This window comes from Oncorhynchus mykiss, chromosome 8, assembly GCF_057628025.1.
Source record: "Oncorhynchus mykiss isolate SJ-2025 chromosome 8, ASM5762802v1, whole genome shotgun sequence".
Classification (NCBI taxonomy): domain Eukaryota; kingdom Metazoa; phylum Chordata; class Actinopteri; order Salmoniformes; family Salmonidae; genus Oncorhynchus; species Oncorhynchus mykiss.
The window spans coordinates 7,740,585-7,766,667 of NC_143029.1; the positions used below are offsets into that span (position 1 = coordinate 7,740,585).

Genomic DNA, 26,083 nt, shown 5'->3' on the forward strand with positions numbered 1-26,083 from the left:
TGACGTCGAGCGGTGTACTGAATGTCTGTTATTTTCTCTGGGTGAGAACGTGACCCGTGTAATGTCACACGAGGTAGCTTTAACCAGTTTTTAATTTTTTTTTTATTCAGCTTCAGGTTGACATCTCTTGCTCTCTGCAGGAGAACTGTGAGATTTCGGTCATGATCTGCCATCAATCTCGGTGTGTGTGTGTGTCACCACATCCATAGGATACAATGTCATCCGCGATCACATTAACTTATTAAAGTCCCTGTAGTGCGTCACCACTGTCTGCGTTGGTTTTCGTCAGCTGCTGGCTTGATTCCAAATGGCATTCTCAGCCGTCTGTACCTGCCCACGGGTGTACAGGAAGTTGTTAGAGAGCTGCTCACTTCATCAAGTTGGGCCTTGCCAATATCTATCTTTGTCACTGAGTACTGAGAATACCCTTTGTGTTGGAGATCTCCGGTAGAAATCTCTTCTATTGTGGGCATCTGGAAGTGGGATCTCCGTTATAAGGCTTTGTTGAGTGCACTATGGTCTGTGCATATTTGTAGTCTATCAGGTTTGTCAATGACAACCGTGCTGTTAATCCAGGGTGTAGGCTCTGTGACTTTCGTGATGATGTCTGCATTGTCCATTGAATGTATGGCCTTTGTGGTTTATTTTTTTCTATTCGGTGGAATAGGTGTCCGTCTTGGTAGCTGCTACACAGGCACGGCTGCGTCGTCTGCTTCTGGGTGTGACTCTCCGGGAAGGCAGGCAAGACCATCTGACACGTCCTTGTACTTGGACATGATCTCCTCAGTGGATGTGGTGCTTGGGGTGTTGATGTGATGTAACATTTTGGCTGTGGTTCCCATGTAGTACCCTGAGTCTTTCACAAGTGTCAGCTGACAGGAGAGGAAGTTGGCATGGTTCCCATGTAGTAGACTGAGTGTCACGTGTCAGCTGACAGGAGAGGAAGTTGGCATGGTTCACATGTAGTAGGCTGAGTCTCACGTGTCAGCTGACAGGAGAGGAAGTTGGCATGGTTCCCATGTAGTACCCTGAGTCTCACATGTCAGCTGACAGGAGAGGAAGCTGGGATGTCTCCATGACCTGAAATTTGATATGAAACCATTTTTCCATCATGATCTGCTTTGAGATTGTTTGCCTCTGTTGGATTTATCAGTGTGCCGTCATAAAGGTTTACTGTAGCTGTTCTTGGTTGGAGAACTGGAATGACATCTTCCATCTTCCGTGACTCCCCCTGTAGTTTCATGACATTCACCGTTGATCCCGTGTCTAGTTGACGTTTTAATTGTATGACTGAGGTTGTATTGTCAATGGGTCAGCGCTGAGTGGAGCTAGTTTGTTTTGCCTCGTCTTTCAGAGTTATTAACCTGTGAGATGTGTTGAGGTATGTGTTGAGGCATGTGTTGAGGTATGTGTTGAGGCATGTGTTGAGGCATGTGTTGAGGCATGTGTTGAGGCATGTGTTGAGGCATGTGTTGTGTTTGTTTACAGGTATGTGTTGAGGTATGTGTTGTGTTTGTTTACAGGTATGTGTTGAGGTATGTGTTGAGGTATGTGTTGTGTGTGTTTACAGGTATGCTAGGCATTTGGCTTTGGCATGTACTGAACCTCTGTAATGACAGGGTAAGTTGTTTGGCAGTCTGTTTTTATTAGTGTCCCCTGGGAACTCTGTTTTACGCCCATAGGTTTGGCCTTTTGATTGTGCCGGTCTCTTACGGTCGGTATGATGTCTCTGGTCCACTTGAAGGACACGTGTCTATGACTTTGTTCAGGTTCTGTGACGTAGCTTTGTCTTTTCGTGCCCGACACGAACCCAGTACCTCTCGTAATTCACACGTCTACACAGCTTGCTCGGATGTTTCACGTCGACTCTGTTGACCAGCGTTAAACGTGTACCCTTTTTTCATAGAGCACGTACCCCGGGGCGGCAGGGTAGCCTAGTGGTTAGAGCGTTGGACTAGTAACCAGAAGGTTGCAAGTTCAAACCCCCGAGCTGACGAGGTAAAAATCTGTCGTTCTGCCCCTGAACAGGCAGTTAACCCACTGTTCCTAGGCCGTCATTGAAAATAAGAATTTGTTCTTAACTGACTTGCCTAGTTAAATAAAGGTTAAAAAAAAAAAACTTGAATGAGTGTTTCTGTAGCTCCTCTATAAAATGTTTTTACCAGGTCAGTTCTCTCTGCTTTAGACATGTGCAGATTCCACTGTAAGATGGGACATTCCTTTCCCATCACGGTTAGCAGAGTTATGATACAGACCTCTGCTTCCTTTTCGTCCAGACCTGTAGCTATCTCATAGCTTCCCCATTGTGCTCTAAACAATGTCCAGTTGTAGGTATTGCCCTTCATGACCATAGGCTCTGGTATGGGGTTTAACAGGTAAGTCGTTGTTGGTTTTTTGATTTGTATTGGGGGGGGGGGGGGGGGGGGGGGGGGGGGGGGGGTTGTAGCTAGTTGGCACGCCCCCTTCCTCCTGTGCATTTCTCCGTGTGTCTTTTTTGATTCGTCGAGGATAATACCTATTTGGTTTAGTCTTCTGTCATGTTTTTGTATGCTGATTATTCGGGACAGGACCACGGTAATGTTGATTTTTTAGAAGGTCTTTACTTCAGTATCACAGTGTCTCGTATGCACAGCTCCATTCAGTGCATTGTAATGCCTAACTTGGCTCACTGGTACTATATAGTATCACACTAAGATACACATAACAGCAACACCATCTATTGGCCCTGGCGACATCTCGTAGCAATGTCAAAATAGAAAGTTTTTTTATTTTTTATGTTTACTAATTAATACTAATTTCTAATTAAACTGGACTGGCAGGCAGACGGGCCGACCGACCGACCGACAGACAGAAGCAGGCAGACAGAAGCAGGCAGACGGACCGACAGACAGAAGCAGGCTGAAGGACCGACAGACAGACAGAAGCAGGCAGACGGACAGACAGAAGCAGGCAGGCGGACCGACAGACAGACAGACAGAAGCAGGCAGGCAGACGGACCGAGAGACAGACAGAAGCAGGCAGGCAGACGGATTGACAGACAGACAGAAGCAGGCGGACGGACCAACAGACAGACAGAGAGAGAGAGAGAGAGAGAGAGAGAGGGGCAGGCAGGCGGACCGATCGATAGCCAGAGCGGCAGGCGGACCACATTCTCTACGACCCCTGGTCTGAAAAGTACTAGCCTCTGGTTTTGGAGTTTTTGTTCATTTTTTGTTGACCAACAGGGGACTCTACATTGAGCCTGCAGAAGTGGATGTTTGAGCAGCAGGCGTTGCAGGAGTACATCCTCCTCTGCTGTCAGAACCCTGCTGGCGGGCTGCTGGACAAGCCTGGCAAGTATGTACCCTAAACACACTACATACACACTATACACACACATACACACACATACACACTATACACACACATACACACTATACACACACATACACACTATACACACACTATACACACACATACACATACACACACACACATACACACTATACACACACTATACACACACATACACATACACACACACACATACACACTATACACACACATACACACTATACACACACACTATACACACACACACACACACACACTATACACACACACACACACACACACACACACACACACTATACACACACACACACACTATATACACACACACGCACACACTATATACACACACACACACACACACTATATACACACACACACACACTATATACACACACACACACACACACTACATATACATACAGTGCCTTGCAAAGATATTCATCCCCCTTGGCGTTTTTCCTGTTTTGTTGCATAGCAACCTGTAATTTTAAATGGATTTTTATTTGGATTTCATGTAATGGACATGCACAAAATAGTCCAAATTGGTGAAGTGGAAAAAATAACTTGTTTTTAAAGATTCTATAAATAAATAAACTGAAAAGTGGTGCTTGCATATGATGTATTGACCCACTTTGCTATGAAGTCCCTAAGTAAGATCTGGTGCAACCAATTACCTTCAGAAGTCACATAATTAGTTAGATTGCACACAGGTGGACTTTAAGTGTCACATAATCTTGGTGTGTGTATATATACACCTGTTCTGACATGAGTCTGCAACACCGCTAGGCAAGCGGCCTTTCATGGGAAAGACCAAGGAGCTCTCCAAACAGGTCAGGGACAAAGTACAGATCAGGGATTGGTTATAAAAAAAACAATATCAGAAACTTTGAACATCCCACGAAGCACCATTAAATCCATTGTACCTTTATTTAACCAGGCAAGTCGGTTAAGAACAAATTCTTATTTTCAATGACGGCCTGGGAACAGTGGGTTAACTGCCTGTTCAGGGGCAGAAGGACAGATTTGTACCTTGTCAGCTCGGGGATTTGAACTTGCAAACTTTCGGTTACAAGTCCAACGCTCTAACCACTAGGATACCCTGCTGCCCCAGTAGAGGCCACATGCTGCGGTTTCTCCCCAACCCCATTCAGATTAAACAGCCTACCTGCTGATTTGCTCTTTGCAGCTCATTTATTCCATCTTGCATTGAATTTTTTCTTATTGTCTCAAAGAGACATAGGGGGATCGATGCCACGGTGCATTGAAGCTGTTCTGGAGGCTCGTGGTGTCCTATTAAGACTCCTGATGTTGGTGTTTCCTTTATTTTGGCAGTTACCTGTGTGTATTACCTACAGAGACACACCCTTTTTTTTTTTTTACAATAAATTGATTGCAGAAAACAAAAACCTGTGAACCTCCCTTTCACACATTCCTCTTCCTTTCCTCCTCAAGATCCAGAGACTTCTACCACACCTGTTACTGTCTGAGTGGTCTGTCCGTAGCGCAGCACTTTGGCAACATGGATCTGCACCACGAGCTGATCGTCGGCCGGGAGGAGAACCGACTGGTGAGCCTTTAGGAGTTTTTCGAGAATGTTTCATCCAGATTTTTTAAAAAGTATCATGCTCCCCTTTCTGATTTGTAGACACTTTCTTGTTAAATTAGCATGAACATCATACAGTATGACCCAGAAGTGGACCGTTTCCTGTTCCCATCCTTAGGGAGCCCTATCATGTGAACGCTACATTGTTTACATTTTAGCTGGTGGCCAACTCTTTAATGGAATTCACATTTTACAGAGCATGGCTTTAAATAGTTGTGTTTTCTTCTCTCCAGGCCCCCAGCCACCCCGTCTACAACATCTGTCCAGAGAAGGTAGCCCAGGCCATCCAACACTTCCACCAGCTGCCTGTCCCCGTGCCTGCACAGAAAGAGGGTTCCTCGGCCTGCAACACTACCGCTGACCACTCCTAGTGCTCACAGTGTAGGCATGGCTATGAGCGTATTTGAGGGGGTCAATTTGAGCATGAAGGCGAGGCTCCGAATCGCTTATCTTGATCACATGAATAGTTACTTGGGATGCAAGGTTTGTCTATATCGGTGATTATTTTGCACTACGACTGCAATGATAAACTCTGGGATAAGGTAGTAGTGGCACACAACCCCTGATACAGGATCAGATATTTTTGTCATCCTCCTTTGGATTCAGGGGAAATCTGTTCCTAGATCTGTGGTTAGGAGCAACTTCTAGTGCCTTCAGAATGTATTCACACCACTTGACTTTTTCCAAATTTTTGATGTTACAAAGTGGGATTAAAATGGGTTAAATTGTCATTTTTGGTCAACGATCTACACAGAATTCTACCTTTTTTTAAAAAAGTGTTTTTTTATATATACATACATATATATATATATATATATATATATATATATATATATATATATATATATATATATATATATATATATATATATGTGTAAGTTCACACATTATTCTTTAAAAAGTAATGGTTGTTAATCATTGATAAGACTTGAATGCCATTTTCAAGTCTTGTCATAGAATTTCAAGTAGATGTAAGTAAAAACTGTAACGAGACAACTCAAATATTCAATGTCGTCTTGGTTAAGCAAATCCAATGTCGATTTGGCCTTGTGTTTTAGCTTATTGTTCTGCTCAAAGGTGAATTCATCTCCCAGTGTTTGGTTGAAAGATTTTCCTCTAGGATTTTGCATGTGCTTTGCTCCATTCTGTTATTTTTTTTTATCCTGAAAAACTCCCCAGTCCTTAACAATGACAAGCATACCCATAACATGATGCAGCCACTAGTATTCTTGAAAATATGGAACGCGGTATTGGATTTTGCCCCAAACATAACGCTTTGTATTCAGGACAAAACATTACATTTATTAGCCACATTTTTTTGCAGTATTACTTTAGTACCTTGTTGCAACAGGATATATGGAGGCTTCCTTCTTTTCAATTAGGTTAGTATTGTGGAGTAAGTACAATGTTGAGCCATCCTCACCGTTGGCCTCATGGTGAAATCCCAGAGCAGTTTCCTTCCTTTCTGGCAACTGAGTTAGGAAGGACGCCTGTATATTTGTAGTGACTGGGTGTATTGATATACCATACAAAGTGTAATAAATAACTTTGCCATGCTCCAAGGGATATTTAGCTTTTTTTTTTTTTTTTACCCATCTACCAATAGGTGCCCTTCTTTGGAAGGCATTGGAAAAACCTCCCTGGTCGTTGTGGTTGAATCTGTGCTTGCAATTCACTACTCGATTGAGGGGCCTTACCTGTATGTGTGGGGGTAGTCATTCAAAAAGCATGTTAACCACTATTATTGAACACAGTGAGTCCATGTGACTTGTTTAACACTTTTACTCCTGAACTTAAATTAGTCGTAACAAAAGGGGGGGAATAGTTTCAGCATTTTAAAAAAACAACATGTTCTGCAAACAAAATGACCACTTTTGACATTATGGTTATCAATAACAAAAATCTAAAATGTAATTCATATTAAATTCTGTCTGTAACACAAAATGTGGAAAAGTTAAAAGGGCTGTGAACGTTGTGAAGGGACTGTATATGTGGAGCGGTGTGCTTGCTGAGAAGTGGACTACAAGTATCCATCCAGCAAAACAGGTTGATTGCTGGTCCCCAACTGACAAACACGGGATTGGGAGAAGAGGAGAACATTAGGGCTGTCCAAATAAAGGCCTGAGTATAAATTGTTGGAATCTTGGATGGTTGTGAGTTATTTACTTTATACAGAAATGTAATATGTACCTGTGACTGTTGTGGTCGTCTGACCAAGGTGAATTAACCCAAATAAATGTTCATACCACTAGTGCAGAACGTTTGTGGATGACTGACCTAAACTCCTCTGTGTAAAGCTGTTTTAAGCCAAGTCAATCTGAAGTTATTCACATTAATATCTTCAATAGTTACTAGCTCCAGTCAGAGCCATATTCAGTGGGGAGAACAAGTATTTGATACACTGCCGATTTTGCGGGTTTTCCTACTTACAAAGCATGTAGAGGTCTGTAATGTTTTATCATAGGTACACTTCAACTGTGAGAAACGGAATCTAAAACAAAAATCCAGAAAATCACATTGTATGATTTATAAGTATATGTGTTTTAAGCATTTTATTGCATGACACAAGTATTTGATCATCTACCAACCAGTAAGAATTCTGAAGACACCTGTCCTCACACTCAATCAAACAGACTCCAACCTCTCCACAATTGCCAAGACCAGAGAGCTGTGTAAGGACATCAGGGATAAAAATGTAGACCTGCACAAGGCTGGGATGGGCTACAGGACAAGCAGCTTGGTGAGAAGGCAACAACTGTTGGTGTAATTATTAGAAAATGGAAGTTCAAGATGATGGTCAATCACCCTCGGTCTGGGGCTCCATGCAAGATCTCACCTCGTGGGGCATCAATGATCATGAGGAAGGTGATGGATCTGCCCAGAACTACACAGTAGGACCTGGTCAATGACCTGAAGAGAGCTGGGACCACAGTCTCAAAGAAAACCATTAGTAACACACTACGCCGTCATGGATTAAAATCCTGCAGTGCACGCAAGGTCCCCCTGCTCAAACCAGCGCATGTCCAGACCCGTCTGAAGTTTGCCAATGACCATCTGGATGATCCAGAGGAGGAATGGGAGAAGGTCATGTGGTCTGATGAGACTAAACTCCACTCGCCGTGTTTGGAGGAAGAAGAAGGATGAGTACAACCCCAATAACACCATCCCAATAAAATGCAAATGAATTACTTAAAAATCATACAATGTGATTTTCTGGTTCCGTCTCTCACAGTTGAAGTGTACCTATGATACAAATTACAGACCTCTACATGCTTTGTAAGTAGAAAAACCTGCAAAATCGGCAGTGTATCAAATACTTGTTCTCCCCACTGTATATACAAAGAGTTGGGACATTGAGAGTTCTGCATTATGATGCATCAACATGACACTACAACATTCTATAACAGCCATGTTAGAACCCCATTAACATGACACTACAACATTCTATAACAGCCATGTTAGAACCCCATTAACATGACACTACATTCTAGAGCAGCCATGTTAGAACACATTAACATGACACTACAACATTCTATAACAGCCATGTCAGAACCCCATTAACATGACACTACAACATTCTATAACAGCCATGTTAGAACCCCATTAACATGACACTACAACATTCTATAACAGCCATGTCAGAACTCCATTAACATGACACTACAACATTCTATAACAGCCATGTCAGAACCCCATTAACATGACACTACAACATTCTATAACAGCCATGTTAGAACCCCATTAACATGACACTACAACATTCTATAGCAGCCATGTTAGAACCCCATTAACATGACACTACAACATTCTATAACAGCCATGTTAGACCCCCATTAACATGACACTACAACATTCTATAGCAGCCATGTTAGAACCCCATTAACATGACACTACAACATTCTATAACAGCCATGTTAGAACCCCATTAACATGACACTACAACATTCTATAGCAGCCATGTTAGAACCCCATTAACATGACACTACAACATTCTATAACAGCCATGTTAGACCCCCATTAACATGACACTACAACATTCTATAGCAGCCATGTTAGAACCCCATTAACATGACACTACAACATTCTATAACAGCCATGTTAGAACCCCATTAACATGACACTACAACATTCTATAGCAGCCATGTTAGAACCCCATTAACATGACACTACAACATTCTATAACAGCCATGTTAGAACCCCATTAACATGACACTACAACATTCTATAACAGCCATGTCAGAACTCCATTAACATGACACTACAACATTCTATAACAGCCATGTCAGAACCCCATTAACATGACACTACAACATTCTATAACAGCCATGTTAGAACCCCATTAACATGACACTACAACATTCTATAGCAGCCATGTTAGAACCCCATTAACATGACACTACAACATTCTATAACAGCCATGTTAGACCCCCATTAACATGACACTACAACATTCTATAGCAGCCATGTTAGAACCCCATTAACATGACACTACAACATTCTATAACAGCCATGTTAGAACCCCATTAACATGACACTACAACATTCTATAGCAGCCATGTTAGAACCCCATTAACACGACACTACAACATTCTATAACAGCCATGTTACAACCCCATTAACATGACACTACAACATTCTATAACAGCCATGTCAGAACCCCATTAACATGACACTACAACATTCTATAACAGCCACGTTAGAACCCCATTAACATGACACTACAACATTCTATAACAGCCATGTTAGAACCCCATTAACATGACACTACAACATTCTATAGCAGCCATGTTAGAACCCCATTAACATGACACTACAACATTCTGTAACAGCCATGTTAGACCCCCATTAACATGACACTACAACATTCTTTAGCAGCCATGTTAGACCCCCATTAACATGACACTACAACATTCTATAGCAGCCATGTTAGAACTCCATTTACATGACACTACAACATTCTATAGCAGCCATGTTAGAACCCCATTAACATGACACTAGAACATTCTATAGCAGCCATGTCAGAACCCCATCAACATGACTCTATAGCAGCCATGTTAGAACCCCATTAACATGACACTACAACATTCTATAACAGCCATTTTAGAACCCCATTAACATGACACTACAACATTCTATAGAAGCCATGTTAGAACTCCATTAACATGACACTACAACATTCTATAACAGCCATGTTAGAACCCCATTAACATGACACTACAACATTCTATAACAGCCATGTTAGAACCCCATTAACATGACACTACAACATTCTATAGCAGCCATGTTAGAACCCCATTAACATGACACTACAACATTCTATAACAGCCATGTTAGAACTCCATTAACACTGAATGGGGAATTGAATGTCCAGAACGAGCATTATTTTAACAATGTAACTGAATGTCTGGAATTAGAACAATATAAAAGTTGTCTAAACTCTACATGTATGTCTCTGGCCTCCACCCATTTCATTTCTGAGAAGTCAGAAGGGTAAGCAGTTCTTTGAATTCTTCAACCCTGTTGGCCAGTTTGTCATCAAACGGCTCACAGAACAGAACTGCCCTCTATCATAACACAGCTCTGTCCCAAATGGCATTATGTTCCCTACATAGTGCACTACTTTTGACCAGAGTCCTATGGCCCATTGTCAAAAGGAGTGTATTATGTAGGGTATAGGGTGTCACACCCTATGTTTTCCTGCGAGGGCAAACCAGTTGTGTGACATGACAGGAGTTATATATGCCTCCCGTCAGTCATTTTGACACCAGACACGCACCTGGGGTGTGTTCAATTAGCTTTGTTTGCTACGTTTTGTGGTTTTGAGTTACATTTGCTCCTATTTGGTGGGGTGTGGCCGTTTGAAATCACAAAACTCAGGCAGCACACACACACACAAGGTAATCACCCTCTGGGCCAACAGAGTTTAACAGTTCCGTTTCCATTGAATTAGTTTGCACACCGTTTTGTCGTACTGAACGCAGCCCTGGATACCCGCTGCCATTACAAACCAGAAAAACACGAAATCCTCTAGGTGGATGGATGGACTGTCAGCACTCAGTAAACACACAGTCCTCTAGGTGGATGGATGGACTGTCAGCACTCAGTAAACACAGTCCTCTAGGTGGATGGATGGACTGTCAGCACTCAGTAAACACACAGTCCTCTAGGTGGATGGATGGACTGTCAGCACTCAGGAACACACAGTCCTCTAGGTGGATGGATGGTCTGTCAGCACTCAGTAAACACACAGTCCTCTAGGTGGATGGATGGACTGTCAGCACTCCGTAAACACACAGTCCTCTAGGTGGATGGATGGACTGTCAGCACTCAGGAACACACAGTCCTCTAGGTGGATGGATGGACTGTCAGCACTCAGTAAACACACAGTCCTCTAGGTGGATGGATGGACTGTCAGCACTCAGTAAACACACAGTCCTCTAGGTGGATGGATGGGCTGTCAGCACTCAGTAAACACACAGTCCTCTAGGTGGATGGATGGACTGTCAGCACTCAGTAAACACACAGTCCACTAGGTGGATGGATGGACTGTCAGCACTCAGTAAACACACAGTCCTCTAGGTGGATGGATGGACTGTCAGCACTCAGTAAACACACAGTCCTCTAGGTGGATGGATGGTCTGTCAGCACTCCGTAAACACAGGAACACACAGTTCTGTCATTCATCTCATAACTCTGTAGGATAGGTTGACACAGAGGGTTTAAACGATGTTCAAATCCTGAACTGTATATCATTCACCAAGTCTGGAACCAACGGGACCCTGAACAGCTTCTACCCACAAGACTGCTGAAGAGTTAACCACCTGGACTAATCTGCACTGACCCTTTTTTGCACTAATTATTTAGACTCCAGTAACCACAGCACTACGCGTTGATCTATCTTGTTGCCAAGTCACTTCATCCCTACATATATGTACATATCTACCTCAATTACCTGTTACCCCGGCACATCAACTCAGTACTGATGGCAAGTCACTAAATCCCTATGTACATATCTACCTCAATTACCTGTTACCCCGGCACATCAACTCCGTACTGATGCCAAGTCACTTCATCCCTACATATATGTACATATCTACCTCAATTTCCTGTTACCCCGGCACATCAACTCCATACTGATGCCAAGTCACTTCATCCCTACATATATGTACATATCTACCTCAATTACCTGTTACCCTGGCACATCAACTCAGTACTGATGGCAAGTCACTAAATCCCTATGTACATATCTACCTCAATTACCTGTTACCCTGGCACAACAACTCAGTACTGATGCCAAGTCACTAAATCCCTATGTACATATCTACCTCAATTACCTGTTACCCCGGCACATCAACTCAGTACTGATGGCAAGTCACTAAATCCCTATGTACATATCTACCTCAATTACCTGTTACCCCTGCACATCAACTCAGTACTGATGCCAAGTCACTAAATCCCTATGTACATATCTACCTCAATTACCTGTTACCCTGGCACAACAACTCAGTACTGATGCCAAGTCACTAAATCCCTATGTACATATCTACCTCAATTACCTGTTACCCCTGCACATCAACTCAGTACTAATGCCAAGTCACTAAATCCCTATGTACATATCTACCTCAATTACCTGTTACCCCTGCACATCAACTCAGTACTGATGCCAAGTCACTAAATCCCTATGTACATATCTACCTCAATTACCTGTTACCCCGGCACATCAACTCAGTACTGATGCCAAGTCACTAAATCCCTATGTACATATCTACCTCAATTACCTGTTACCCCGGCAAATCAACTCAGTACTGATGCCAAGTCACTAAATCCCTATGTACATATCTACCTCAATTACCTGTTACCCCTGCACATCAACTCAGTACTGATGCCAAGTCACTTCATCCCTACATATATGTACATATCTACCTCAATTACCTGTTACCCCTGAACATCAACTCAGTACTGATGCTAAGTCACTAAATCCCTATGTACATACAGTGCCTTGCAAAAGTATTCGGCCCCCTTGGACTTTGCGACCTTTTGCCACATTTCAGGCTTCAAACATAAAGATATAAAACTGTATTTTTTGTGAAGAATCAACAACAAGTGGGACACAATCATGAAGTGGAACGACATTTATTGGATATTTCAAACTTTTTTAACAAATCAAAAACTGAAAAATTGGGCGTGCAAAATTATTCAGCCCCCTTAAGTTAATACTTTGTAGCGCCACCTTTTGCTGCGATTACAGCTGTAAGTCGCTTGGGGTATGTCTCTATCAGTTTTGCACATCGAGAGACTGACATTTTTTCCCATTCCTCCTTGCAAAACAGCTCGAGCTCAGTGAGGTTGGATGGAGAGCATTTGTGAACAGCAGTTTTCAGTTCTTTCCACAGATTCTCGATTGGATTCAGGTCTGGACTTTGACTTGGCCATTCTAACATCTGGATATGTTTATTTTTGAACCATTCCATTGTAGATTTTGCTTTATGTTTTGGATCATTGTCTTGTTGGAAGACAAATCTCCGTCCCAGTCTCAGGTCTTTTGCAGACTCCATCAGGTTTTCTTCCAGAATGGTCCTGTATTTGGCTCCATCCATCTTCCCATCAATTTGAACCATCTTCCCTGTCCCTGCTGAAGAAAAGCAGGCCCAAACCATGATGCTGCCACCACCATGTTTGACAGTGGGGATGGTGTGTTCAGGGTGATGAGCTGTGTTGCTTTTACGCCAAACATAACGTTTTGCATTGTTGCCAAAAAGTTCAATTTTGGTTTCATCTGACCAGAGCACCTTCTTCCACATGTTTGGTGTGTCTCCCAGGTGGCTTGTGGCAAACTTTAAACAACACTTTTTATGGATATCTTTAAGAAATGGCTTTCTTCTTGCCACTCTTCCATAAAGGCCAGATTTGTGCAATATACGACTGATTGTTGTGCTATGGACAGAGTCTCCCACCTCAGCTGTAGATCTCTGCAGTTCATCCAGAGTGTCTTGTCATAGAATCATGTCAAGTCTTGTCATAGAATTTTAAGTAGATATAAGTAAAAACTGTAACGAGACAACTCAAATATTCAATGTCGTCTTGGTTAAGCAAATCCAGTGTCGATTCGGCCTTGTGTTTTAGCTTATTGTTCTGCTGAAAGGTGAATTAATCTCCCAGTGTCTGGTTGAAAGATTTTCCTCTAGGATTTTGCATGTGCTTTGCTCCATTCTGTTAATTTTTTTTATCCTGAAAAACTCCCCAGTCCTTAACAATGACAAGCATACCCATAACATGATGCAGCCACTAGTATTCTTGAAAATATGGAACGTGGTATTGGATTTTGCCCCAAACATAACGCTTTGTATTCAGGACAAAACATTAAATTTATTAGCCACATTTTTTTGCAGTATTACTTTAGTACCTTGTTGCAACAGGATATATGGAGGCTTCCTTCTTTTCAATTAGGTTAGTATTGTGGAGTAAGTACAATGTTGAGCCATCCTCACCGTTGGCCTCATGGTGAAATCCCAGAGCAGTTTCCTTCCTTTCCGGCAACTGAGTTAGGAAGGACGCCTGTATATTTGTAGTGACTGGGTGTATTGATATACCATACAAAGTGTAATAAATAACTTTGCCATGCTCCAAGGGATATTTAGCTTTTTTTTTTTTTTTTACCCATCTACCAATAGGTGCCCTTCTTTGGAAGGCATTGGAAAAACCTCCCTGGTCGTTGTGGTTGAATCTGTGCTTGCAATTCACTACTCGATTGAGGGGCCTTACCTGTATGTGTGGGGGTAGGCATTCAATAATCATGTTAACCACTATTATTGAACACAGTGAGTCCATGTGACTTGTTTAACACTTTTACTCCTGAACTTAAATTAGTCATAACAAAAGGGGGGGAATAGTTTCAGCATTTTAAAAAAACAACATGTTCTGCAAACAAAATGACCACTTTTGACATTATGGTTATCAATAACAAAAATCTAAAATGTAATTCATATTAAATTCTGTCTGTAACACAAAATGTGGAAAAGTTAAAAGGGCTGTGAACGTTGTGAAGGGACTGTATATGTGGAGCGGTGTGCTTGCTGAGAAGTGGACTACAAGTATCCATCCAGCAAAACAGGTTGATTGCTGGTCCCCAACTGACAAACACGGGATTGGGAGAAGAGGAGAACATTAGGGCTGTCCAAATAAAGGCCTGAGTATAAATTGTTGGAATCTTGGATGGTTGTGAGTTATTTACTTTATACAGAAATGTAATATGTACCTGTGACTGTTGTGGTCGTCTGACCAAGGTGAATTAACCCAAATAAATGTTCATACCACTAGTGCAGAACGTTTGTGGATGACTGACCTAAACTCCTCTGTGTAAAGCTGTTTTAAGCCAAGTCAATCTGAAGTTATTCACATTAATATCTTCAATAGTTACTAGCTCCAGTCAGAGCCATATTCAGTGGGGAGAACAAGTATTTGATACACTGCCGATTTTGCGGGTTTTCCTACTTACAAAGCATGTAGAGGTCTGTAATGTTTTATCATAGGTACACTTCAACTGTGAGAAACGGAATCTAAAACAAAAATCCAGAAAATCACATTGTATGATTTATAAGTATATGTGTTTTAAGCATTTTATTGCATGACACAAGTATTTGATCATCTACCAACCAGTAAGAATTCTGAAGACACCTGTCCTCACACTCAATCAAACAGACTCCAACCTCTCCACAATTGCCAAGACCAGAGAGCTGTGTAAGGACATCAGGGATAAAAATGTAGACCTGCACAAGGCTGGGATGGGCTACAGGACAAGCAGCTTGGTGAGAAGGCAACAACTGTTGGTGTAATTATTAGAAAATGGAAGTTCAAGATGATGGTCAATCACCCTCGGTCTGGGGCTCCATGCAAGATCTCACCTCGTGGGGCATCAATGATCATGAGGAAGGTGATGGATCTGCCCAGAACTACACAGTAGGACCTGGTCAATGACCTGAAGAGAGCTGGGACCACAGTCTCAAAGAAAACCATTAGTAACACACTACGCCGTCATGGATTAAAATCCTGCAGTGCACGCAAGGTCCCCCTGCTCAAACCAGCGCATGTCCAGACCCGTCTGAAGTTTGCCAATGACCATCTGGATGATCCAGAGGAGGAATGGGAGAAGGTCATGTGGTCTGATGAGACTAAACTCCACTCGCCGTGTTTGGAGGAAGAAGAAGGATGAGTACAACCCCAATAACACCATCCCAATAAAATGCAAATGAATTACTTAAAAATCATACAATGTGATTTTCTGGTTCCGTCTCTCACAGTTGAAGTGTACCTATGATACAAATTACAGACCTCTACATGCTTTGTAAGTAGAAAAACCTGCAAAATCGGCAGTGTATCAAATACTTGTTCTCCCCACTGTATATACAAAGAGTTGGGACATTGAGAGTTCTGCATTATGATGCATCAACATGACACTACAACATTCTATAACAGCCATGTTAGAACCCCATTAACATGACACTACAACATTCTATAACAGCCATGTTAGAACCCCATTAACATGACACTACATTCTAGAGCAGCCATGTTAGAACACATTAACATGACACTACAACATTCTATAACAGCCATGTCAGAACCCCATTAACATGACACTACAACATTCTATAACAGCCATGTTAGAACCCCATTAACATGACACTACAACATTCTATAACAGCCATGTCAGAACTCCATTAACATGACACTACAACATTCTATAACAGCCATGTCAGAACCCCATTAACATGACACTACAACATTCTATAACAGCCATGTTAGAACCCCATTAACATGACACTACAACATTCTATAGCAGCCATGTTAGAACCCCATTAACATGACACTACAACATTCTATAACAGCCATGTTAGACCCCCATTAACATGACACTACAACATTCTATAGCAGCCATGTTAGAACCCCATTAACATGACACTACAACATTCTATAACAGCCATGTTAGAACCCCATTAACATGACACTACAACATTCTATAGCAGCCATGTTAGAACCCCATTAACATGACACTACAACATTCTATAACAGCCATGTTAGACCCCCATTAACATGACACTACAACATTCTATAGCAGCCATGTTAGAACCCCATTAACATGACACTACAACATTCTATAACAGCCATGTTAGAACCCCATTAACATGACACTACAACATTCTATAGCAGCCATGTTAGAACCCCATTAACATGACACTACAACATTCTATAACAGCCATGTTAGAACCCCATTAACATGACACTACAACATTCTATAACAGCCATGTCAGAACTCCATTAACATGACACTACAACATTCTATAACAGCCATGTCAGAACCCCATTAACATGACACTACAACATTCTATAACAGCCATGTTAGAACCCCATTAACATGACACTACAACATTCTATAGCAGCCATGTTAGAACCCCATTAACATGACACTACAACATTCTATAACAGCCATGTTAGACCCCCATTAACATGACACTACAACATTCTATAGCAGCCATGTTAGAACCCCATTAACATGACACTACAACATTCTATAACAGCCATGTTAGAACCCCATTAACATGACACTACAACATTCTATAGCAGCCATGTTAGAACCCCATTAACACGACACTACAACATTCTATAACAGCCATGTTACAACCCCATTAACATGACACTACAACATTCTATAACAGCCATGTCAGAACCCCATTAACATGACACTACAACATTCTATAACAGCCACGTTAGAACCCCATTAACATGACACTACAACATTCTATAACAGCCATGTTAGAACCCCATTAACATGACACTACAACATTCTATAGCAGCCATGTTAGAACCCCATTAACATGACACTACAACATTCTGTAACAGCCATGTTAGACCCCCATTAACATGACACTACAACATTCTTTAGCAGCCATGTTAGACCCCCATTAACATGACACTACAACATTCTATAGCAGCCATGTTAGAACTCCATTTACATGACACTACAACATTCTATAGCAGCCATGTTAGAACCCCATTAACATGACACTAGAACATTCTATAGCAGCCATGTCAGAACCCCATCAACATGACTCTATAGCAGCCATGTTAGAACCCCATTAACATGACACTACAACATTCTATAACAGCCATTTTAGAACCCCATTAACATGACACTACAACATTCTATAGAAGCCATGTTAGAACTCCATTAACATGACACTACAACATTCTATAACAGCCATGTTAGAACCCCATTAACATGACACTACAACATTCTATAACAGCCATGTTAGAACCCCATTAACATGACACTACAACATTCTATAGCAGCCATGTTAGAACCCCATTAACATGACACTACAACATTCTATAACAGCCATGTTAGAACTCCATTAACACTGAATGGGGAATTGAATGTCCAGAACGAGCATTATTTTAACAATGTAACTGAATGTCTGGAATTAGAACAATATAAAAGTTGTCTAAACTCTACATGTATGTCTCTGGCCTCCACCCATTTCATTTCTGAGAAGTCAGAAGGGTAAGCAGTTCTTTGAATTCTTCAACCCTGTTGGCCAGTTTGTCATCAAACGGCTCACAGAACAGAACTGCCCTCTATCATAACACAGCTCTGTCCCAAATGGCATTATGTTCCCTACATAGTGCACTACTTTTGACCAGAGTCCTATGGCCCATTGTCAAAAGGAGTGTATTATGTAGGGTATAGGGTGTCACACCCTATGTTTTCCTGCGAGGGCAAACCAGTTGTGTGACATGACAGGAGTTATATATGCCTCCCGTCAGTCATTTTGACACCAGACACGCACCTGGGGTGTGTTCAATTAGCTTTGTTTGCTACGTTTTGTGGTTTTGAGTTACATTTGCTCCTATTTGGTGGGGTGTGGCCGTTTGAAATCACAAAACTCAGGCAGCACACACACACACAAGGTAATCACCCTCTGGGCCAACAGAGTTTAACAGTTCCGTTTCCATTGAATTAGTTTGCACACCGTTTTGTCGTACTGAACGCAGCCCTGGATACCCGCTGCCATTACAAACCAGAAAAACACGAAATCCTCTAGGTGGATGGATGGACTGTCAGCACTCAGTAAACACACAGTCCTCTAGGTGGATGGATGGACTGTCAGCACTCAGTAAACACAGTCCTCTAGGTGGATGGATGGACTGTCAGCACTCAGTAAACACACAGTCCTCTAGGTGGATGGATGGACTGTCAGCACTCAGGAACACACAGTCCTCTAGGTGGATGGATGGTCTGTCAGCACTCAGTAAACACACAGTCCTCTAGGTGGATGGATGGACTGTCAGCACTCCGTAAACACACAGTCCTCTAGGTGGATGGATGGACTGTCAGCACTCAGGAACACACAGTCCTCTAGGTGGATGGATGGACTGTCAGCACTCAGTAAACACACAGTCCTCTAGGTGGATGGATGGACTGTCAGCACTCAGTAAACACACAGTCCTCTAGGTGGATGGATGGGCTGTCAGCACTCAGTAAACACACAGTCCTCTAGGTGGATGGATGGACTGTCAGCACTCAGTAAACACACAGTCCACTAGGTGGATGGATGGACTGTCAGCACTCAGTAAACACACAGTCCTCTAGGTGGATGGATGGACTGTCAGCACTCAGTAAACACACAGTCCTCTAGGTGGATGGATGGTCTGTCAGCACTCCGTAAACACAGGAACACACAGTTCTGTCATTCATCTCATAACTCTGTAGGATAGGTTGACACAGAGGGTTTAAACGATGTTCAAATCCTGAACTGTATATCATTCACCAAGTCTGGAACCAACGGGACCCTGAACAGCTTCTACCCACAAGACTGCTGAAGAGTTAACCACCTGGACTAATCTGCACTGACCCTTTTTTGCACTAATTATTTAGACTCCAGTAACCACAGCACTACGCGTTGATCTATCTTGTTGCCAAGTCACTTCATCCCTACATATATGTACATATCTACCTCAATTACCTGTTACCCCGGCACATCAACTCAGTACTGATGGCAAGTCACTAAATCCCTATGTACATATCTACCTCAATTACCTGTTACCCCGGCACATCAACTCCGTACTGATGCCAAGTCACTTCATCCCTACATATATGTACATATCTACCTCAATTTCCTGTTACCCCGGCACATCAACTCCATACTGATGCCAAGTCACTTCATCCCTACATATATGTACATATCTACCTCAATTACCTGTTACCCTGGCACATCAACTCAGTACTGATGGCAAGTCACTAAATCCCTATGTACATATCTACCTCAATTACCTGTTACCCTGGCACAACAACTCAGTACTGATGCCAAGTCACTAAATCCCTATGTACATATCTACCTCAATTACCTGTTACCCCGGCACATCAACTCAGTACTGATGGCAAGTCACTAAATCCCTATGTACATATCTACCTCAATTACCTGTTACCCCTGCACATCAACTCAGTACTGATGCCAAGTCACTAAATCCCTATGTACATATCTACCTCAATTACCTGTTACCCTGGCACAACAACTCAGTACTGATGCCAAGTCACTAAATCCCTATGTACATATCTACCTCAATTACCTGTTACCCCTGCACATCAACTCAGTACTAATGCCAAGTCACTAAATCCCTATGTACATATCTACCTCAATTACCTGTTACCCCTGCACATCAACTCAGTACTGATGCCAAGTCACTAAATCCCTATGTACATATCTACCTCAATTACCTGTTACCCCGGCACATCAACTCAGTACTGATGCCAAGTCACTAAATCCCTATGTACATATCTACCTCAATTACCTGTTACCCCGGCAAATCAACTCAGTACTGATGCCAAGTCACTAAATCCCTATGTACATATCTACCTCAATTACCTGTTACCCCTGCACATCAACTCAGTACTGATGCCAAGTCACTTCATCCCTACATATATGTACATATCTACCTCAATTACCTGTTACCCCTGAACATCAACTCAGTACTGATGCTAAGTCACTAAATCCCTATGTACATACAGTGCCTTGCAAAAGTATTCGGCCCCCTTGGACTTTGCGACCTTTTGCCACATTTCAGGCTTCAAACATAAAGATATAAAACTGTATTTTTTGTGAAGAATCAACAACAAGTGGGACACAATCATGAAGTGGAACGACATTTATTGGATATTTCAAACTTTTTTAACAAATCAAAAACTGAAAAATTGGGCGTGCAAAATTATTCAGCCCCCTTAAGTTAATACTTTGTAGCGCCACCTTTTGCTGCGATTACAGCTGTAAGTCGCTTGGGGTATGTCTCTATCAGTTTTGCACATCGAGAGACTGACATTTTTTCCCATTCCTCCTTGCAAAACAGCTCGAGCTCAGTGAGGTTGGATGGAGAGCATTTGTGAACAGCAGTTTTCAGTTCTTTCCACAGATTCTCGATTGGATTCAGGTCTGGACTTTGACTTGGCCATTCTAACATCTGGATATGTTTATTTTTGAACCATTCCATTGTAGATTTTGCTTTATGTTTTGGATCATTGTCTTGTTGGAAGACAAATCTCCGTCCCAGTCTCAGGTCTTTTGCAGACTCCATCAGGTTTTCTTCCAGAATGGTCCTGTATTTGGCTCCATCCATCTTCCCATCAATTTGAACCATCTTCCCTGTCCCTGCTGAAGAAAAGCAGGCCCAAACCATGATGCTGCCACCACCATGTTTGACAGTGGGGATGGTGTGTTCAGGGTGATGAGCTGTGTTGCTTTTACGCCAAACATAACGTTTTGCATTGTTGCCAAAAAGTTCAATTTTGGTTTCATCTGACCAGAGCACCTTCTTCCACATGTTTGGTGTGTCTCCCAGGTGGCTTGTGGCAAACTTTAAACAACACTTTTTATGGATATCTTTAAGAAATGGCTTTCTTCTTGCCACTCTTCCATAAAGGCCAGATTTGTGCAATATACGACTGATTGTTGTGCTATGGACAGAGTCTCCCACCTCAGCTGTAGATCTCTGCAGTTCATCCAGAGTGTCTTGTCATAGAATCATGTCAAGTCTTGTCATAGAATTTTAAGTAGATATAAGTAAAAACTGTAACGAGACAACTCAAATATTCAATGTCGTCTTGGTTAAGCAAATCCAGTGTCGATTCGGCCTTGTGTTTTAGCTTATTGTTCTGCTGAAAGGTGAATTAATCTCCCAGTGTCTGGTTGAAAGATTTTCCTCTAGGATTTTGCATGTGCTTTGCTCCATTCTGTTAATTTTTTTTATCCTGAAAAACTCCCCAGTCCTTAACAATGACAAGCATACCCATAACATGATGCAGCCACTAGTATTCTTGAAAATATGGAACGTGGTATTGGATTTTGCCCCAAACATAACGCTTTGTATTCAGGACAAAACATTAAATTTATTAGCCACATTTTTTTGCAGTATTACTTTAGTACCTTGTTGCAACAGGATATATGGAGGCTTCCTTCTTTTCAATTAGGTTAGTATTGTGGAGTAAGTACAATGTTGAGCCATCCTCACCGTTGGCCTCATGGTGAAATCCCAGAGCAGTTTCCTTCCTTTCCGGCAACTGAGTTAGGAAGGACGCCTGTATATTTGTAGTGACTGGGTGTATTGATATACCATACAAAGTGTAATAAATAACTTTGCCATGCTCCAAGGGATATTTAGCTTTTTTTTTTTTTTTTACCCATCTACCAATAGGTGCCCTTCTTTGGAAGGCATTGGAAAAACCTCCCTGGTCGTTGTGGTTGAATCTGTGCTTGCAATTCACTACTCGATTGAGGGGCCTTACCTGTATGTGTGGGGGTAGGCATTCAATAATCATGTTAACCACTATTATTGAACACAGTGAGTCCATGTGACTTGTTTAACACTTTTACTCCTGAACTTAAATTAGTCATAACAAAAGGGGGGGAATAGTTTCAGCATTTTAAAAAAACAACATGTTCTGCAAACAAAATGACCACTTTTGACATTATGGTTATCAATAACAAAAATCTAAAATGTAATTCATATTAAATTCTGTCTGTAACACAAAATGTGGAAAAGTTAAAAGGGCTGTGAACGTTGTGAAGGGACTGTATATGTGGAGCGGTGTGCTTGCTGAGAAGTGGACTACAAGTATCCATCCAGCAAAACAGGTTGATTGCTGGTCCCCAACTGACAAACACGGGATTGGGAGAAGAGGAGAACATTAGGGCTGTCCAAATAAAGGCCTGAGTATAAATTGTTGGAATCTTGGATGGTTGTGAGTTATTTACTTTATACAGAAATGTAATATGTACCTGTGACTGTTGTGGTCGTCTGACCAAGGTGAATTAACCCAAATAAATGTTCATACCACTAGTGCAGAACGTTTGTGGATGACTGACCTAAACTCCTCTGTGTAAAGCTGTTTTAAGCCAAGTCAATCTGAAGTTATTCACATTAATATCTTCAATAGTTACTAGCTCCAGTCAGAGCCATATTCAGTGGGGAGAACAAGTATTTGATACACTGCCGATTTTGCGGGTTTTCCTACTTACAAAGCATGTAGAGGTCTGTAATGTTTTATCATAGGTACACTTCAACTGTGAGAAACGGAATCTAAAACAAAAATCCAGAAAATCACATTGTATGATTTATAAGTATATGTGTTTTAAGCATTTTATTGCATGACACAAGTATTTGATCATCTACCAACCAGTAAGAATTCTGAAGACACCTGTCCTCACACTCAATCAAACAGACTCCAACCTCTCCACAATTGCCAAGACCAGAGAGCTGTGTAAGGACATCAGGGATAAAAATGTAGACCTGCACAAGGCTGGGATGGGCTACAGGACAAGCAGCTTGGTGAGAAGGCAACAACTGTTGGTGTAATTATTAGAAAATGGAAGTTCAAGATGATGGTCAATCACCCTCGGTCTGGGGCTCCATGCAAGATCTCACCTCGTGGGGCATCAATGATCATGAGGAAGGTGATGGATCTGCCCAGAACTACACAGTAGGACCTGGTCAATGACCTGAAGAGAGCTGGGACCACAGTCTCAAAGAAAACCATTAGTAACACACTACGCCGTCATGGATTAAAATCCTGCAGTGCACGCAAGGTCCCCCTGCTCAAACCAGCGCATGTCCAGACCCGTCTGAAGTTTGCCAATGACCATCTGGATGATCCAGAGGAGGAATGGGAGAAGGTCATGTGGTCTGATGAGACTAAACTCCACTCGCCGTGTTTGGAGGAAGAAGAAGGATGAGTACAACCCCAATAACACCATCCCAATAAAATGCAAATGAATTACTTAAAAATCATACAATGTGATTTTCTGGTTCCGTCTCTCACAGTTGAAGTGTACCTATGATACAAATTACAGACCTCTACATGCTTTGTAAGTAGAAAAACCTGCAAAATCGGCAGTGTATCAAATACTTGTTCTCCCCACTGTATATACAAAGAGTTGGGACATTGAGAGTTCTGCATTATGATGCATCAACATGACACTACAACATTCTATAACAGCCATGTTAGAACCCCATTAACATGACACTACAACATTCTATAACAGCCATGTTAGAACCCCATTAACATGACACTACATTCTAGAGCAGCCATGTTAGAACACATTAACATGACACTACAACATTCTATAACAGCCATGTCAGAACCCCATTAACATGACACTACAACATTCTATAACAGCCATGTTAGAACCCCATTAACATGACACTACAACATTCTATAACAGCCATGTCAGAACTCCATTAACATGACACTACAACATTCTATAACAGCCATGTCAGAACCCCATTAACATGACACTACAACATTCTATAACAGCCATGTTAGAACCCCATTAACATGACACTACAACATTCTATAGCAGCCATGTTAGAACCCCATTAACATGACACTACAACATTCTATAACAGCCATGTTAGACCCCCATTAACATGACACTACAACATTCTATAGCAGCCATGTTAGAACCCCATTAACATGACACTACAACATTCTATAACAGCCATGTTAGAACCCCATTAACATGACACTACAACATTCTATAGCAGCCATGTTAGAACCCCATTAACATGACACTACAACATTCTATAACAGCCATGTTAGACCCCCATTAACATGACACTACAACATTCTATAGCAGCCATGTTAGAACCCCATTAACATGACACTACAACATTCTATAACAGCCATGTTAGAACCCCATTAACATGACACTACAACATTCTATAGCAGCCATGTTAGAACCCCATTAACATGACACTACAACATTCTATAACAGCCATGTTAGAACCCCATTAACATGACACTACAACATTCTATAACAGCCATGTCAGAACTCCATTAACATGACACTACAACATTCTATAACAGCCATGTCAGAACCCCATTAACATGACACTACAACATTCTATAACAGCCATGTTAGAACCCCATTAACATGACACTACAACATTCTATAGCAGCCATGTTAGAACCCCATTAACATGACACTACAACATTCTATAACAGCCATGTTAGACCCCCATTAACATGACACTACAACATTCTATAGCAGCCATGTTAGAACCCCATTAACATGACACTACAACATTCTATAACAGCCATGTTAGAACCCCATTAACATGACACTACAACATTCTATAGCAGCCATGTTAGAACCCCATTAACACGACACTACAACATTCTATAACAGCCATGTTACAACCCCATTAACATGACACTACAACATTCTATAACAGCCATGTCAGAACCCCATTAACATGACACTACAACATTCTATAACAGCCACGTTAGAACCCCATTAACATGACACTACAACATTCTATAACAGCCATGTCAGAACTCCATTAACATGACACTACAACATTCTATAACAGCCATGTCAGAACCCCATTAACATGACACTACAACATTCTATAACAGCCATGTTAGAACCCCATTAACATTACACTACAACATTCTATAGCAGCCATGTTAGAACCCCATTAACATGACACTACAACATTCTATAACAGCCATGTTAGACCCCCATTAACATGACACTACAACATTCTATAGCAGCCATGTTAGAACCCCATTAACATGACACTACAACATTCTATAACAGCCAT

At 41.7% G+C, this 26,083-nt stretch overlaps 1 protein-coding gene across 1 annotated transcript in view; it reads left to right on the forward strand.

Annotated features, from left to right (window-relative positions):
• The window catches only part of fntb (farnesyltransferase, CAAX box, subunit beta), a 35,687-nt gene extending 28,500 nt beyond the window's left edge, over positions 1-7,187 (forward strand). Inside the window, exons 10-12 of the mRNA XM_090242470.1 lie at positions 3,225-3,336; positions 4,786-4,900; positions 5,170-7,187. Of these exons, the coding sequence (XP_090098596.1) occupies positions 3,225-3,336; positions 4,786-4,900; positions 5,170-5,307 (365 nt within the window). The 3' untranslated portion in view covers positions 5,308-7,187. The remainder of the gene's footprint in view (positions 1-3,224; positions 3,337-4,785; positions 4,901-5,169) is intronic.
• The last annotated feature ends 18,896 nt before the right edge of the window (positions 7,188-26,083 follow it).